The sequence below is a fragment of the Berghia stephanieae genome, chromosome 7, assembly GCF_034508935.2.
Source record: "Berghia stephanieae isolate SIO BIC M18660-M18661 chromosome 7, UCSD_Bste_1.3, whole genome shotgun sequence".
NCBI classification, from domain to species: domain Eukaryota; kingdom Metazoa; phylum Mollusca; class Gastropoda; order Nudibranchia; family Aeolidiidae; genus Berghia; species Berghia stephanieae.
This window is the reverse complement of record NC_088366.1, coordinates 51,831,182-51,849,573: the sequence shown is the minus strand read 5'-3', so window position 1 is coordinate 51,849,573 and position 18,392 is coordinate 51,831,182. Positions and strand designations below refer to the sequence as shown.

Here is an 18,392-nt window from a genome sequence, read left to right as displayed (position 1 = left end):
TAAACAAAAAAAAAATAAATAAAGAGGGAGATTTGAGAGAGAAAAAAAATTGTACAGATCCCAACATTTAATACTACTTTGCACTCATAAAAAGACGATGGTTAAGAGAAAGGGCCATAAAATACTTTGATATGTCCTTGACCTTGAGTGATTGTGACATAAACTAGTGCTTCTTTTGTCCCCTTTCCCCGTAACTTTGTCTTTGGTCTTGAACGAGGCTATTTGATTTGTCGAAGCACTAGCTGGGATCTTTTGTCAAAAAACAAATTATCAAATTCAAATGCATGCATTCGTTTCATATGATTTTATATAATTATTGATCTGTGTCTTTTAAACATTTAAGTGCATCCCATGTATCTCAGTGAAATTTTTAAAGGGCTCTTTGATTGGACAGTGGGTCCCGATAGCTCGGTTTGGTAGAGCACGTACATTCAAAGGGACTGAGATCAATCCTGGGTGATGTCAAGAAATTTTACTGACACTGACACCCCTCCTTGTCCACCCTGCAGTGATTTGGTAGCTGGGTCAGTTAGATCTGGCAGAAAGTACTTTGCAATAGACATACGCCCTATCCAAAGGGTAGCAAGCATTTGTTATTGACAGTTTCAATATACCCGGGTTCCAAGGGCCTATGGCTCTGGACATCGATTGGACAAGAGGATATTTTGTTTTTAGATCTTTCTCTTCTGTATTTGGACAAGTACAGTACCCTTTGTCTTAATTATTTTTGGTGCAACTATGTGGTCGTGGTACGACACTCAGCCTAGCTCGGCACATCGTTGAGTCCCTGGAGAAGGCTCTTTACTCATTCTCTCGCCATACTCTGGTGTAAAACGAGTACCTGGCCATTAATAGCGTTGTCTCTGCCCCAAAAAATATTGTAATATTGCCTAACGTTGTCATGTCGCGACTTAAATGTTAAACGTCACTGTTGGCCAGGCACTTCAGCAAAGTCCCGGTTTTGATAGTTTTTGCCAAGATGTGTGTTTTTAGAGACCAATTGAATATTATCAAACGAGAAAAACAAAACTATGACTCATTCGAATGCATCGAAATTCACTTTAGTCATAATAACAAGACATTTTAACGTCGTAACCATTTACAGACCACCACCATCAACTAAAAACAAGAGCACAAATACAACTTTTATAAAAGAATTTGAAGATTTTCTCCACGCAAAAAACACAGTGAATCGAGAAATTATTATTTTAGGTGATTTTAATTTTCATGCCGAGATTTCGGACAACTTCACCAAACTTCTAGAAATATTCGTTTTTGTTTTTGTTTTTAAGGGTTTTACGGCGCTTGCAACACATTTAGGTTATATCAGCGCCAGTAAAAAGGAAGAAAATGGGATAGTAAAAAGTTCTAGAATTACAATTAAAGCACCCAAGAAAAAGTAAGACAAAGGGGAACTGAGAACAAATAGGGATCAGATGTAGATTCCAAGTGCATACCACCAATGTACTTAGTTTGAAATCACCTACAAGTCTCATCCAGACACAAGCACAAAATCCAACAAAGAGGAATACACTCAAATGCTTACATTATACATTCAAAATAAAAATAATAATACAGAACAGAGAGATTTACAAGGAAAAAAATATCATCTCCCAAAACAATAACTATGCATTTGACTGTTTCCCTCCCAGCTAGGACTCCGGCCAGAGCCAGGACAAAACCAAGTAATCTCATTCCAAGACAAAGACAGAAAGCATGTTGGAAAACAGATATAAGGGGATAGAAGACACAGTATGTACCTCCCTGCCCGCTATGGGAGGTCAGGATCCCCACCCAGTAGAAATATTCGATCTCAAACAAAATGTCAAAGGACCAACTCACGAGGGTGGACACACCCTCGATCTCGTTATCACACGGTCCATAGATACTTCCACTCGTGAGATCAGGATCGGAAGCCCAGACATTTCAGACCACCACCCAGTATTTTTTTTTAAGATCAATGTCCCTGTCCCAATTTCAAATCGGCGTACAGTCCGCTATAGAAAAACGAAAAACATAAACCACACCAAATTATTGGACCAAATTCGGGAGTTGGGCATAAATAATAACGTTATAAATACACACGGCGTTACAGAGAAATTAGATCTCCTCTACACATCACTCAATAAGTGTCTGGAAAATCATGCGCCCCTCAAGTCCAGAACGATCGTCCTAAGACCAAATTCCAAATGGTTTACTGCTGAAATACGAAAGGCCAAACATGACAGACGTCATCAGGAAGGTATTTGGCGTAAGTCTGGACTTGAAATTCACAAGCAAATTTATAAAAAAGCCAAAAATTATACCAATCAATTAATAGTCAGTACCAAGCGGCAATATGTGAAGGACACTCTGATAAAAAGCAAACTTGACTCGAAAAAGCTTTATAATACTGTCAAAGAAATGATCACACCATCGAATACAAATAATTTACCAACAAATACATCTCCAAAAGAACTCTGTGACAAATTCAACACCTTTTTCATTGAGAAAATTTCCAACATCCGACAGGAACTAGACAACGACAGCCCCACAAATCTACATCCCAGCACGACATCACGAGTTGAAATTGAAACAAGCATGACTTCACCAATGAAAACAACAACAATGACAAGGCACGTGACATCGCCTGGAAGATCAACATCAACGGAAGAGACACTACAGGAGGACACAACACTTACCTGCACGACACAACCAACTAAATCTATGAACACCTGTTATAAAATGTTAACGTCGTTTGAACCCGTAACAATAGAGGAAGTTAAAAATATTTTGTCAGATATGCCTAATAAATCATGCCCGCTAGATAAAACACCAACTTGGCTCATAAAATCATGTTCAAATTATCTTGCTCCAGCAATTGCATCTATCGTAAATGAAAGTCTAACGTTGCCCGATTTTCCAAATATGCTGAAACATGCCTTGGTTAGACCCCTGAAGAAAAAAGCAAATCTTGACTGCAATGAGTTAAATAATTTTAGACCTGTGTCAAATTTAAATTTCATTTCAAAATTAATCGAAAAAGTCGTTGCTGCTCGTATTATTAACCATCTAGAGACGAATGCCTTAAATGTTAAATTTCAATCTGCCTACAAAGCCTCCCATAGCACGGAAACGGCATTACTTAAAGTTTTTAATGATATTGTAAATGATATAGATCATAAAAGTGCTGCGATGCTTGTTTTACTAGATTTAAGTGCTGCATTCGACACTATCGATCAAAATTTACTTTTAACTAGACTACGTGATCAATTTTATATCAGTGGCACAGCTTTGGGCTGGTTAAAGGAATATTTGTTTGAAAGAACTCAGTAATTATAGAAAACCATGTATCAACTTCATCCATATTAACGTGTGGAGTGCCTCAGGGATCTATTCTCGGCCACCTCCTTTTTACAATGTATACTGCTCCCCTCTCTCATATGTTATCCACTTTTCCCATTGATTTTCATTTTTATGCTGATGACACTCAGCTGTATACAAAACTCGATAATGATCCAGAGCTGTCATCAGTATCTGTTATGGAAAATTGCATTGCCAACATAAAGGATTGGATGAAACTAAACAAACTTAAATTTAATGATGACAAGACGGAAATGATAATTTTCGGAAATAGGTATCAACTCTCAAAAATATCTACAAATGAGATACTAGTGGGTGAAAATGCTATTAAACCTAGTTCTTGTGTGAGAAATCTTGGGGTGTATTTAGATCAAGGGTTATCCATGGAAGATCATGTTAAAAAAATATGCCAATGTTGTAACTATCACATTAGAAACATTGGAAGAATCAGACATTATATTGATGAAGATATTACAAAGATGCTTGTTAATTCGTTTATTACTAGCAGATTAGATTATTGCAATTCCCTTCTCATTGGCTGTCAAAGTAGATTAATTCATCAACTACAAAAAATTCAAAATAAAGCGGCTAGACTTATAAAATTAACGAAAAAAAGAGATCATATAACACCAGTTCTCCAGGAATTGCACTGGCTTCCTGTGAAGTATAGGATAGAATTTAAAATATTGTGCTATGTTTTTAGATGTCTGGATGGATTGGCTCCTGAATATTTGAAGGAACTGATTAAAAAATATGAACCCACTCGAAATCTAAGATCATCTCAGTCCCAACTTCTAAAAGTTACCACCTCAAAATCCACTTTCGGTGAAAAAGCCTTTTCATTCATAGCTCCACGCCTATGGAACGCACTTAGTCCTCGGACAAAGTCCTGTGAAAACTTATCATCTTTCAGGAAATGTCTGAAGACTGAGTTGTTCCGCGAGGCTTATTTTTCATGAAATGGATGTTGCTTTGATTCTGTTTTTTGTATGCATGCTTATTATGTATCATGTCGTGTCGTGATTTTTAATTTTGTTGTTTTTAAACATTTTTATTTTTATTTTTATTATGTAAAGCGCTGCAGAGCACGATTAACGTGGATGTTTAGGCGTTATATAAATTCATTATTGACTATTTACTAAGATGAGGGTCGTTTAAATCGATCAATATTTGAAGGACGAGTTTCCTGGCCAAATTTTTTAATATGTGTTTTTCAAAAGTACGGCAGCACTGTGGTACGGATGGCAAAATAAAAATTAATGGAGGTTACCCATTTACAGGACAATGGGGAGGGGACTCGAAATAGTGGAAATTGGCAAAACAGAAATTTGAGATCCACATGTACTGTATGAGTCCAGTATAACAATATGACAAGCGATTGTTTTTAAGGGTTTAACAGCGCTTGCAACACATTAAGGTCATATCAGCGCCAGTAAAAAGGAAGAAAATGGGATAGTAATAAGTTTTAGAATTACAAATAAAGCACCCAAGAAAAGGTAAGACAAAGGGGAATTTGTTTAAATGGGAAACAGATGTAGATTCCAAGAGCACACTATCAATGTACTCTGAGATCAACTACAAGTCTCATCCAGACACAAGCGCAGGTCCCAACTAAGAGGGATATACTCAAATGTTTACAAATCATACATGATATGTAAACAAAACAATACAGTACATGACAGAGAGATGATTTACAAGACAAAAAATATCATCTCCCAAAGATCTAACTTTAGGAAACAAATGTAGATTCCAAGAGCACACTAGCAAAGTACTCACTCAGTTTGAGATCAGCTAAAAGTCTCATCCAGACACAAGCACAGGTCCCAACTAAGAGGGATACACTCAAATGTTTACAAATCGTATATATTAAATGTAAACAAAACAATACATGACTGAGAGATGATTTACAAGACAAAAACTATAATCTCCCAAAACTAACTATACATTTGACAGCTAGGGTATCCGGCCCAGGCCAGGGCAAATCCAAGTAATCTCATTCCAAGACAAAGACAGAAAGCATGTTGGAAAACAGATATAGGGGGATAGAAGACAGTACCAAAAAATAAAAAGGCTTGTCAAAATGATCTACAGAGACAAAACAACGTAGATAATTCAAATTTATTCCATGCATACCATGATGAATCAAATTACATTCCCTTCATAACACAAAACACCCCTTATCTTTCAACAATAAAATACCGGGAATTAAAAATTAAGTAATAGCACTCCATTAAAATATGTGAAGATAACACATTCCCTCTTTCATCAGTGTGCATCAAAGATAACAAATATATCCTAAGAGAAGCACATTTTACCATAAATGCTTTGATGAGGATTTAAACCTATGCAGAAACCACTCTATAACGAGTTTTTACAAGAGTACCATTGGATATGACTTTCTCACACTATACAAGCAGTGATGCGACAGATGTAGATATGAACTGACGTGAATCTGTAGATAACGAGTTAAACTTTTTCTTTGCAGGCATGAATGACAACAACAGGGTGGTCAAATATTAATGTATATATTTCTTAAAATGAATATTCAACAAGATTAATATCTGTAGTGATCAGGCTTATATGGACCTTCCTGAGGAATGCCAAGGTAGCTAGCTTGATCTTTTGACAACTTTGTCAAGCGGACACCCAAATGTTTCAAGTGGGCAGCGGCAACCTGTTCATCCAGACGTTTGGGCAACATATGGACTCCCAATTTGTAACTTGCAGTGTTGGTCCACAACTCAATCTGTGCCAGGACCTGGTTGGTGAAGGAGTTGCTCATGACGAAGCTGGGATGGCCGTGGGCGCAACCCAAGTTGACTAGTCTACCCTCGGCCAGGAGAATAAGGTGGCGGCCATTCTTCAAAAGATAACGATCAACCTGAAATGGGAGATTGAAAGATGTAATGATAGCCGTAATTACAAATGAAACATTTCATTTTTTCTTGTTTTTGTTTTTAAGTGTATTACAGTGCATGCAACACATTAAGTTCATATCAACACTAATAAAAAGGAAGAAAATGGGATAGTAAAAAGTTCTAGAATTACAATTAAAGTACCCAAGAAAAAGCAAGACACAGGGGCTTTTGTTCAAATAGGAAACAGATGTAGATTACAAGAGCACACTATCAGTGCACTTAGAGATCAACTGAATGTCTCACCCAGACACCAGCACAAGATACCTCTAAGAGGAATACACTTTAAATGTTTACAAATCTCATGCTTAAAAAAAAACAAACTACATAACAGATGAATTACAAGGAAAAACAATATCTCCCAAAATTATAACAATACATTTGACTGTTTCCCTCCCAGCCAAGGCCAGGACAAAACCAAGTAATCTCATTCCAAGACAAAGACAGAAAGCGTGTTGGAAAACAGATACAGGGGGATAGAAGACACAGCATGTACCCCCCTGCCCACTATGGGACCAAATATGCATCCCCCCCCCCCCCCCCCCCCCCCAACATTGAAAGAAATTAAACAGATATGGTAAACTGTACATCATTTGATAGATTTAACGATTCCCCCACACTTTAGAAAAAGAAAATTGGACAGGCCATTTGACCACTTTTTAAACTTCTTTATACTATACTGGCAGGAAGGCAAGAACCACTACTTGCAATGGTAAAGAGAAGGAAATTGTCTTGGTTTGGTCACCTCAAGAGGTAAGACACGAAAGCTTATGAAAGACAGGGCACAGTAGAAGGCTGCCGAAAAAGAGGAAGACAGAGGAAAGCGTGGAGGATAACATTAAAGATTGGACAGGATTGACGTGGAACAATCTAATGAGGAAGGCCCAAGACCATGATGAGTGGCGTCGAATCGTGAAGTCTGCATCCCGAGAGTCCCCCCCGACGACAAACCGGTCATGGGATAGAGTGAGAGTGAGTGAGTGAGATACTATACAGCTTGACACTGAAATAATCTGTCCAATGTTCTTTTTCTAAAGAGTGGGGAAGGGTGAAATCTATCAAATGATGTAGGTACATTTTATCATATTTCTTTAATATCTTTCAATCTGAGGGGCAGGTCTGAGTCATCCCACCATACTATGGTAACAAATTCACTCCATTGTAAAAAAAACCTCACCTGTGGCTTGACTTCCTCCTTCTTGACACAGTTGGCATTGAGCCAGGCCACGTCGATCTCGCAATCAAAATGGCCAATATTACACACGATCGTGTCCTCCAACATTTGTTCAAAGTGTTCTGGTCGGAGAATAGACTTGCAGCCTGTGGTTGTTACGTAGATACGAGCTTCTTGCAAGGTGTCTTCAATGGTGGCAACCTGAAATATCACAAAGAGATGACTGAACCCCAACAACTGACTTTCCAATTTCACAAGATGTGTGCGTTGATACATCGTTTCTGCTACTCCCTGGACTTTCAATATATTTGCCATCAGCAGTTATAAAAATTTAAAATGAACAAGAATTAAGACTTTTTGAGAAAATGAATCAGAATTTTCCTTCGATAGCCTTCACAAACAAATAAAGCTAATTCTTAACAATTATTTTCAATTTAATTTAGACTACAGTGGACCAGACTTGGAGACCCATTGCCAAAAATTTAAATTTTATTACAATCAAGGAGTCTGTCTGTGCAGCAGTAATCAGGTATCTGGATATAATAAGGAACAGTAACTCCCATGTACTGATATACTATCCATAAGGCAGAGCTGCCAACCCTTCACATTCCAAAAGTGGAATCAGAAGGTCAGAAAATAGGAATTTGAGACAAAATATAGGAATTTCTGAACAATGGAAAATTCCCTATCAAAATGACGACAAGCTTAGCCACCAAATACATAAAGATAGTGTTCAGGCACAGCTGGCAAAACTACATATCACATTGAATTAGGTAATGAAATGGGGAAGGGGGGAATGAGTGCAATTAATTTTCCTACTTAACTCCCTATTGGAAATCATTTTTTTTTTTTAATTCACCTGTTTACCCTCTCCCCCATTTTTTTCTTCTTACCATCATCATCATTGACATTTTTGAAAATCGGAATTTTAGAGACAATGTCGGAATTGTAGAAAAGGGAAGATTGAAAATAGGAATGATTCTGCCAAAAGCGGAAAGGTTGACAGGTATGCATGAGGTACCCAATGAGAAATCATTACTGTCCGATTAATGCAAAACATATCTTTATTTTGTCCAAAATCTCACCTCATAACCCTCCATGGCTGCCTGTAAAGCGTTGATGGGATCAATTTCTGTGATGATAACCCTAGCACCGAATGCCCTGAGGGCCTGACAACATCCCTTGCCCACATCACCATAGCCTGCAACTACGGCTACTTTACCAGCCAACATGACGTCTGTCGCACGCTTGATTCCATCCACCAGAGATTCACGACAACCGTACAAATTGTCAAATTTGCTCTGAAATGACATAAAGTCATCCATGTCAGCTAAGTACATTTTAAAAACGATGAACATGAAAATCTACCCAGCATGCACACAAAAAATGAAAACTCCAAATTTCAGAAATCTGTATGAAACCATTAAATTTCTATCTAAATTAATATAAATTGTGACTACAATAAACGGTTTGAAAACCGACGTGATGTATTTTGATTTTGTAACACCTTTCAAATTAACTATCCCTAACTAATTCAAAACCTATAGATAGAACGAAGATGACGTCACTCAGGTCTTTGTTATTGTTATTGCTGTTTGCCATCTGCGTTTCTGAGTAATTCTCACTTAACTGTATTAACCAGACTATAAACTTTCAAGGTTACACATAGTTTTGTATGTTGGTCAGTTATACTTCCGGATGGCAATGTTGTGAGCTTCTTAGCAAAGCGCATACTATCTATTAGAATCTTTCCAGGTCCTGTAAAATATCCGTTATGCATTCCATTCCTTGTTTTTATGGTCAGGTGATCTTACATCCATTAGATGAAGATTATTATTATTATTAATTATTATATATAATGAGCCTCATCAACAAGCTACTAGGAGGATTTACCTTTGTGACAGAGTCGTTGACGTTGATGGCAGGAACCTTGAGTGTGCCAGCAGCAAATTTTTTATATAAATTGTGGACTCCTGTGGTTGTTTCCTCAGACACCCCCTTAATTCCTGCAGGCAGAATAACACATCGATCAATCACATGAAAATCTTTAAAATTCCAAGCTCAAGAGGAATTGAATATGGCAAAACTGAACAAAATATAACAAAAGCATTATTTTTTCGTCTTAGAGCTGCACTAGAGAAACATGAACTAATAACGATAGGTGAAAAAGTTTTGGCGAGTAGCATATACTATGTGAACAAAACACATTATATATACATGAATACATCAACACACTAAGCAATTTACAATGCTTGAAACAGTAGATCATCCATTTCAGCACCAGTAAAAAATGAATATAATGGAGTAGTCAAATTGTGTAAATTGCCTTTCCTGACGCTGGAGGAATACAGTTGTGATGTCCAATTGAACCTCAAAACTAAATCAGTATGTTTTCTGAGTTCAAGAAGGGAACCCTCTACCACAGGGACAAGTAACTAAGACATTATAATAAATAATTGAAGCTCACCTGCTAATAAATCAGGGTATTTTTCATGAACAAGATTTGTCAAATCACCTCCATCATCTAGAATCATGTTCAATGGTTTACCATCTGGGAAGTAAATTGTCTGAAACAAAAAAAAAGAGGAATCCGAGATTATATACAAAAGAGGAAATTTGAATTTTACCCAATGCAGAACACAGAATGCAACAATAGGCATCACACTGATGTTTGTTGGCATTTTATTTCTGCCAATCCAAGAAATGACCACTCTTTACTACATTCACTTCTAGGGTTGTGAATGGTGAATATTACACTTACACACACACACACATTTGTATTTGTAAACTGGCTACAATTATTTGTTACTGTTTAGAACCAGTATCCATCTGACTAAACTGTCTGCTATCTAACAACAGACTTGCCAAGTCAGAAGGCAAAAATTTACCGAACTTTAACGCAAACGCATAGACTGACCCCTGAACCCTGTCTGAGTGCTGAAATCCAGTAAAAATACATTACGTATTCACCGTTTTCCCGTTTAACAGGTGATTGGAAAATAATATAAGAGTTTATAACATTGTGAATTCTGTAAATATACGGAAAATTGGCAAGAAATAAGAAAAGAAAAAAGAAAAAAATTACAATTCAACTTTTTAAAAATCCACTCAATCTCCCTCACGGCACTGTACAAAGGGTCGCAATATTTTTTCATTTACCTGATTTACACATAAGTGAGGTGAGAGAATAATATTACAGAGCATTATCACAAGACTCAATCACAGCAAGACTCAAACCATGGACCTATGCCTTTAGGTCCAAAACCGAATATCATAACACAAGTCTACACATACACACACCAAAATCTTACCTGTTCAATACACCAAACGTATTCCTCGTCTGTCTCTCCTTTCCAGGCATAGACTGGGACTCCAGTCTTGGCAATGGCAGCTGCTGCAAAGTCTTGGGTGGAGAAAATGTTACAACTTGACCATTGGACCTTGAGAAAAATAACACATGGAAACTCAGTGAAAATTTCCAAGAAAACATAAAACAAAACAAACAAAAAAAATTTTAAAAAACACACACAAACAAAAACATACAGAAATAGGCAAATCTATGTTATAAATTGGGGGTCCCAATAGCTCAGTTGGTAGAGCACTTGCTTCACACGCAGAGGAACAGAGATCGATACTGGGTGCAGTCAAGATTTTTTTTACCCCCCTGCCCACCCAGCAGTGATTGGGTAGCTGGGACTGCTGGATCTGACAGAAAGTACTTTGCGATAGACTAGTGTCCTATCCAAAGGGTAGCAAGCAATTGCCATTGTTTTTGTTTCATGCTATACAAACCGGGATAAATTCAGGCTCCATGGGCCTCATGACTCTGAAGTTCTACTTTTTTATGTTATAAGTCATTTGAAACAGATTACACAGCTTCAACCGGAGAACTATTGACTATTGGACTCTATATTCATACAGTAGGCAACATACTCAAAACATTTAACCACCAATGTCAAAGACATTCATAAACTAAAATTGAAAACATATCAGCAACATCAAAACCCTAACTGTGAAAGTGCCAAAGAGCTGAAAAAAAAAATCCCAAAAACGGGGCAGCTTCTGCAACACTTGTCATTTGTGTGTAGATCATGCGACTACTCCCGCCAAACAATGAGATTGTGGTAAGTCTATGGATCAGATGGGGAGGGGAGGGGTTGGGCTGTAATTAAAACTGACAAGAAAATTTTTACTGCACTTGGCACGTGCACGACTAGAATCCTAGATATAAATAACACATCTCACATCTTACCTCAGCCCCCAAAGCCGTTAAAGTTTCAATAAGGACGGCAGTCTGAGTCGTCATGTGCAGACAACCAGCAATTCTAGCACCAGCCAAAGGCTTAGTCTTGCCATACGTGGCTCTCATCTGCATCAGACCAGGCATTTCATTTTCTGCAATTTCAATGCATTTACGGCCCCATTCTGCGAGAGAAATGTCAGCTGAAAAGAGAGAAAATGGAAACAATTGAAAAACTTAAAAATCTACTCATTGTATCATTTATACTCACTTGCCTTTTTCTTTTTACACAAGTTATAGTTGGGGTAAAAAGCATTTGACAATGTTTCATATTTTAAAAACAAGGTAAGGAGCCAATTTTCTCACCTCATGTCCATGCCATAGAATAGTTTCACTGTGATATTTTGAAAAAAAAAAAAAAAAACCCAATTCATTGCATTAAAGTTCAATAACAAAACTTATCACACACCTGAAAGACAAAACCTACTGTGAGAGACTGAAATAATTAAATCTCCGACCTTAGATTACAGGAGAAGAAGAGGAGATATGATCCAAACATAAAATAGTAAGGGGAATAGACAGGGAAGAGGTAGGATTTATTAAACCAAACAAGAACATTCAGACACGAGGAAACAGCAAGAAACTGGAAAAAGGAAAAAGAACGTTTTAAGACAAATGAAAGAAGGAACTTTTTTTCAGCTAGAATTGTTAATAACTGGAATAAACTGCAAGAAACCACAGTATCAGCAAAAATAATGTAATAAATTCAAAGCAGAGTTGGCGATAAGCAACATCCTAGGAAACAAGTTCAGTTATATACTTTTAGTTAAAATGGCAGAAGGCAAATCACATGTTCTAGTTACGGGAGATTTTAACTTTCCTGCAGTAGACTGGGCAAACGAGTTATCCCCCAAGGACTCAGATCACTCTGCTTCTAAATTCATGGAAGCTGTCAGGGATTCATTCTTAACACAGCACGTTAAGCAACCAACTCACTACCGTTCAGAGCAAACCCCAAATATTTTGGACCTGGTTTTTACAAATGAACATTCAATGATTGACTCAATAAGACATGAGGCTCCACTAGGCAAGAGTCACCACCAGGTTTTATATTTTGACTTTAGATGTTACACAAAGAAATGTTACTCGAACGAACCCCGCTACTGTTTCGACTACAAACAGCTTTCTGAATTAGTCTCAGCTGCAGACCTAACACAAAAAATAATAAACCTGTCTGTACTCGATGCATGGACTATTATCAAATCTGAAGTTATGTCTGCAGTGGACATCAGCGTACCAAAAGTTAAAAGTAGTTCAGAGAGAACTTCACCTCGGTGGATCAATCCTACAGCAAGCTTACAAAAAGTACTTAGAAACTAGAGAGGGTGCAGACTATATTAATTACACGAGGGCCAGAAATCAAGCCAAAAGCTCATGCAGAATTGCTGTAAAGGACTATGAGAGATCTATTTCTCGTATGGCTAAAGTGAACCCGAAAAAGTTTTTTGCATATGCTAGAACAAAAACGAAGACTAAAGACGGTATTGCGGATTTGTATGATGATCATAAGACAGCCTCATCTAACATTGACAAAGCCAATATTCTTAACAAGTTCTTTAGCAGTGTATTCACCAACGAGGATCTTACTAATATACCTACATGTGAAAGAAAAAGTGTAAACAACATACTATCAGATATAGAATTCGACAAAGACACTGTAAAGAAGAAACTAGACAAACTCCAAGTCCCCAGGACCTGACATGTTCCACCCCCGCGTATTATGTCAGTTGTCAGAAGAACTCTCCGAACCATTAGCGTTACTGTTCCAAAAATCACTTGACTCAGGAACTCTTCCACCCGATTGGAAAGAAGCACAAGTTACAACCGTTATTCAAGAAAGGAGACAAGAGTAATCCGGGCAATTATCGACCAGTTAGCCTCACCTCAGTGGTTTGCAAAATAATGGAGAGCATTATTAGAGACTATGTCATAACTCACCTAAAGAACAACAAGTTACTGTCTGAATGCCAACATGGCTTTGTTTCTGGCAGGTCATGTTCAACTAACCTCCTAAAGACTTTAAATGATTGGACAGAGTTTCTCGACCAAGGATCTTCGGTTGACGCAATCTACTTAGATTTTGCTAAAGCTTTTGATTCTGTTCCCCATCAAAGATCTGTTAGGGTTAGGGCCTTCAATTTATCAAAAAGTTTATATATTATAGATACAGGTCAAAAGATCTGTTAGGGCTTTTTATTGACTTTTATCTCGATGAACTGAATGCCAAGATCAGCAAAGGCACAAAACGCCTAATACGCTGAAAAACTACACTATAAGAATTGGTCCAATCATTAATAGATGAGGAGGAGCGGAGACTACACCGTCTAGAAGCTCTATAAAGAGGTATCCAGGTATAAAGCAAATAAAAATGAAGGAAAGTCTTGTAATATTTCTTATTTTGAAATTTAGACAAGTCACAGTCTCTGTAGTCATACAATATATAAGACTACACTTATTAAGTGGTGAGTCTGGAAAAAATAAAGTTTTAAAAATGGGCTTCTCCTGGAGCAATATGCCCTAAATTTTCACACAGTACATTACAACAGGTCCCAACCAAACAGCAACACTTAACAGTAGGACGAGACAAGATGATGATACATGTAAAGTGCTATTAAATTAATAATATTTAATATTTCGTTTCAACAAAAGCAAGACCATTATCAGCCACAAACTAATTTCAAGCCTGAGTGCAGTGATAGAATAAACAAAGGCCTTTTCCAGGACTCAACAATGAGCCAACGGCGCCGACTGATTCTTCATGAAAACAAACCTTATATATAGGGCTTTTCCATCTACTCTACACAAGAAAAGCTCTAGGTCTAACATACACTTAAATTACCAATATCAACAACACACAGATGGCATGATGGTAACATAATAAATAACACCGGCACGAACATTTTCATCCCCCTGACATCCAAAGATCTCAGAAAATTCTCATTTTACCCCAGAACCATCACAGATTGGAACAATTTACCGCGGGAAGTTACATCTGCACCCATTTTATATTTATTTACAGAGCTTCTAGATCACTGCTGAATTTTCACCTTAATGTTATTGTTCATGTCAAAATCTTCATGAGTGAAGAGGGTACTTCTACAGGCACAAAACTGGTATTTACTCCTAAGGAATCAGTGCACAACACTATCTACGTTACACTAAAACCACTATGAGTACGAGAGCTCTAACTCTATATGAATGTAGGCACACATGACGCGAACACGCCCATTTCCTCAGGGACACAAAAGTTGAGAATAGATTGTCAAAGAAAAAAAGGAAAAAATCAACCGGAGCATCGTCCTCAGCAGTATAATATCACACAATCACAATGGCAATTGCTCTGTCGAATTAATCACTTCACAACGTCTAAGTCTAAGTGTTCAAGAAAAACGTAAACAGTGCCAAAATACCGGTTTACATTGGCCTTGGCCTTGCTAGAATTGTTGGGTAATATAATAAAACATCATAAATCAAATAACAATTGGAACCTGCACTCATCTACATTTTTAGTCTTTATACCCAAGGTGTCGTAAATAGATAACAGCTGAAATTGACATTATTCTATTAGGAATTTATAGGAAACACAGGCCTTGCTTACTCAGTCACTGTGTTGTCTGATACTGATATGTGTGTTGAGGGGGGCGAGGGCATGTAAATTGTTTCGTCATTTCTGTCAATTTAAGTAACATATATAAGCAATTGTAGTTATAATGTTCTCAACATACCAACTTTATAAGGAGGTTTGGAAGTCATTTTGAATGTGTTCTTTACTTTCGGTGATTTAACCGGTCTGCTAGTCCTGTCACTGAGAGACCGAAACACGAGTGTCGACTGCTTATATACTACACAGCAGCCAATCAAAACGCAGATAAATTTCTAGAGTGTCCTTGACTTTTGGATCAAACTTTTTCTGCTGTCTTTACTTTTTATGGCTTGAAAACTCAATTTTCGGTGACTGTAGAAAGTGACATTTCTTGGCTTTGATTTGAAATAACCTTTAAAATGGACCGTTTGGTTAGTTAAGAAACATATATCATTTCCTAATTCTCAAGACATTGCTAATCCGCCAGCGGTTTGGTGCAACACGGCTGTCAGATAATTTATTTATTAAAACGCCAAACAAAATATTGGTCAGAAAGTTGTCAGATGATCTGGAAAAAAAAAGCCAAATATTTAAAGCCCACTTTAATATCAAATAAATCGCTGTCTTTTTTTCTCTATCGTCATGAATAAAAACTGTGTTTTAAAATTTTACATTTTTTCCCTTCTTGGGCGAAAAGAAATATAACTGATGCTTTTGTGCCAGGCATTTCAAAATCATTATTGTGTTGAGATAATGCCAAAAAGAAAAAGAAAAAAGAAAAACAGGAAACCCTGCCAAACTGCAATATTTTTTCACAGCCAAACTTTTTTTTATATATTAATATTAAAGACGTCAAACTGGTAATGTCATTTCACAACTTGGGATAAAAAATAGCTTATGGAATGAGCTACCCCAAGAATTGATAGAAACCTTGGTGCGCACATATTATTATTTGAAAAAGCTTACAGAATATACAAAAGAATCATAGAAACTCGTCTAAATCGGTTAATATGTCTTCTAGCCCAAATTAAATGAAAGTAGTTTGCCGGAGTTCGTCATAAATTTGGAGAGACGAAATTGCTTGCAACAGTAGTTACATATCACTATTTTTATAATTATTTTAAAGACAACCGAATGCAAATATTATGGCTTTATTTTGACATTTTATTTTTTAATGGACAATATTTTGCTTTGGTTTGAGAGTAATCCATTACAACAATGAGACAATAATAATTTGGGTGCGTAATCATGACCTGCAAATAAGTGTACACGTCGTCACGGGGCGCTCTCTTGGGAGATGATAACATGTTCAGACAACACTGTGATTATCATCACTTTTGTAACATTATTGCTAGACAGAAACTATACAAACATCTCGAAAACAAACATTTAAAAACTGTAAACGAATGTGCTCAGAATCTCTTTGATGTATTATTTTGTCAACCCTCGAAGAGCTTTCCGTGTCTCATTAACTCATTCAACCCTAACACCGACTATATCCGTAGTTAACCGGGTTACTTTTACCCCACGCCTATTTATTACATTTTTATGAGACAAAATATAGGCGTATTATCAAAGCTAATGTTTTTAGTTTTTACACGTTTATGATAGTTGAATAAAACTAGCTATTCACGTGTTTAAAATTTATATTTTCCAATTTTGAAAAGTAGCAAAAATCTCTAGGATTGAGTGAGTTAAAAGCGTATCGAATATCAAGAGTGACAATGCATGTACGCGACAAATTCAGTAACGCATTCGTGGTCATGTGTTGTGATTTAGGGAAGAGTTGGCGTGCTGTCGTAGTATTATTCACATATTAAGTATGACCGATTGTCTCTAAATGTAGAATTAACTCACTCATGCCTAGAGATTTTTGCTACTTTTCAAAATTGGAAAAAATGTATTAAAAATGAGCAGGTACATAGATAGGTTTATTCAACTATCATTAACATGTAAAAACTAAAAACATTAGCTTTGATTACTACGTCTATAATTTGTCTCAGAAAAATGTAATAAATAGGCATGGGGTAAAAACAAAAACAAAAAAGTAACCCGGGTAAACTACGGATATAGTCGGTGTTAGGGTTGAGTGAGTTAACCTGGTGCTTAAAATTACATTTCAAACTTAATCCACAATGATCGGTGGATCAAAACGCTGTAGTCTGCATAATATGAGCTTTGTGCACCATGAAAACGAGATCGGTGGATCAAAACCATGTAGTCTGCATAATATGAGCTCTGCGAACCATGAAATCGGGATCTGCGGATAAAAACTCTGAAGTCTGCATACGAGCTTTGTGCAACATGTTTTATAACTTAATCTGATGACATCAAAGGTCTGATTAGCCCAAAATTAAATAAAACATGGTGAGCAAAGCTCGTATGCAGAGTTTTGATCCTCCGATCGTGAAAATCGAGACTTCAGAGCAGGTTTGATCCGCCGACCATCGTCTATAAAATATTAGTTTAGATAAATTTTATCCCAAAGTGTGGCTATGTGGTCTAGTGGTATGACACTCGCTTTCGGATCGGAAGGTCCTGGGTTCGAGCCTCGCGCTCGGCGCATAGTTGACTCCTTGGAAAAGGCTTTTTACTTGCATTCTCTCACAGTGCTCAGGTGTAAAATGAGTACCTGGCCGTTAACAGCGTTGAATCTGTCTGAAAAAAAAGTGTAACATCGCCTAACAGGCGTCTGTCCCGTCCTAAATGTTAAATGTTGCTGTTGGCCAGGGACCCACTGTAAAGCGCTTTGAGCACATTTAGTGGATATTGCGCTATATAAAGCTCTTTTAAAAAAACACAACCAACATGACGTTCTCTCTCTAATAACTTTTCCGCCGGTGACGTCACAGACTATGGGTGACGTCCAATCAAGGGACGCTACTCTCTCTCTCTCTCTCTCTCTCTCTCTCTCTCTCTCTCTCTCTCTCTCTCTCTCTCTCTCTTTCTTTATCTCTCTCCCTCCTCTCTCTCTTTGTTTCTCTCATCATCATCATCATCATCATCATCATCATCATCATCATCATCATCATCATCATTATTACCACCACCACCATCATCATCATCATCACCATCACC

General features: G+C 37.2%; 1 protein-coding gene across 1 annotated transcript; it reads right to left on the bottom strand.

Annotated features, from left to right (window-relative positions):
* Nucleotides 1-5,446: 5,446 nt before the first annotated feature.
* On the bottom strand, nt 5,447-15,828 carry LOC144977453 (adenosylhomocysteinase A-like). The gene is made up of 8 exons (XM_078922690.1): nt 15,457-15,828; nt 11,684-11,874; nt 10,743-10,871; nt 9,899-9,998; nt 9,325-9,437; nt 8,517-8,732; nt 7,435-7,632; nt 5,447-6,223 (listed from the first exon to the last, which is right to left on the bottom strand). The coding sequence occupies exons 1-8, from the start codon at nt 15,482-15,484 to the stop codon at nt 5,897-5,899; spliced, it is 1,302 nt and encodes a 433-aa protein (XP_078778816.1). The 5' UTR covers nt 15,485-15,828; the 3' UTR covers nt 5,447-5,896.
* Nucleotides 15,829-18,392: the final 2,564 nt, after the last annotated feature.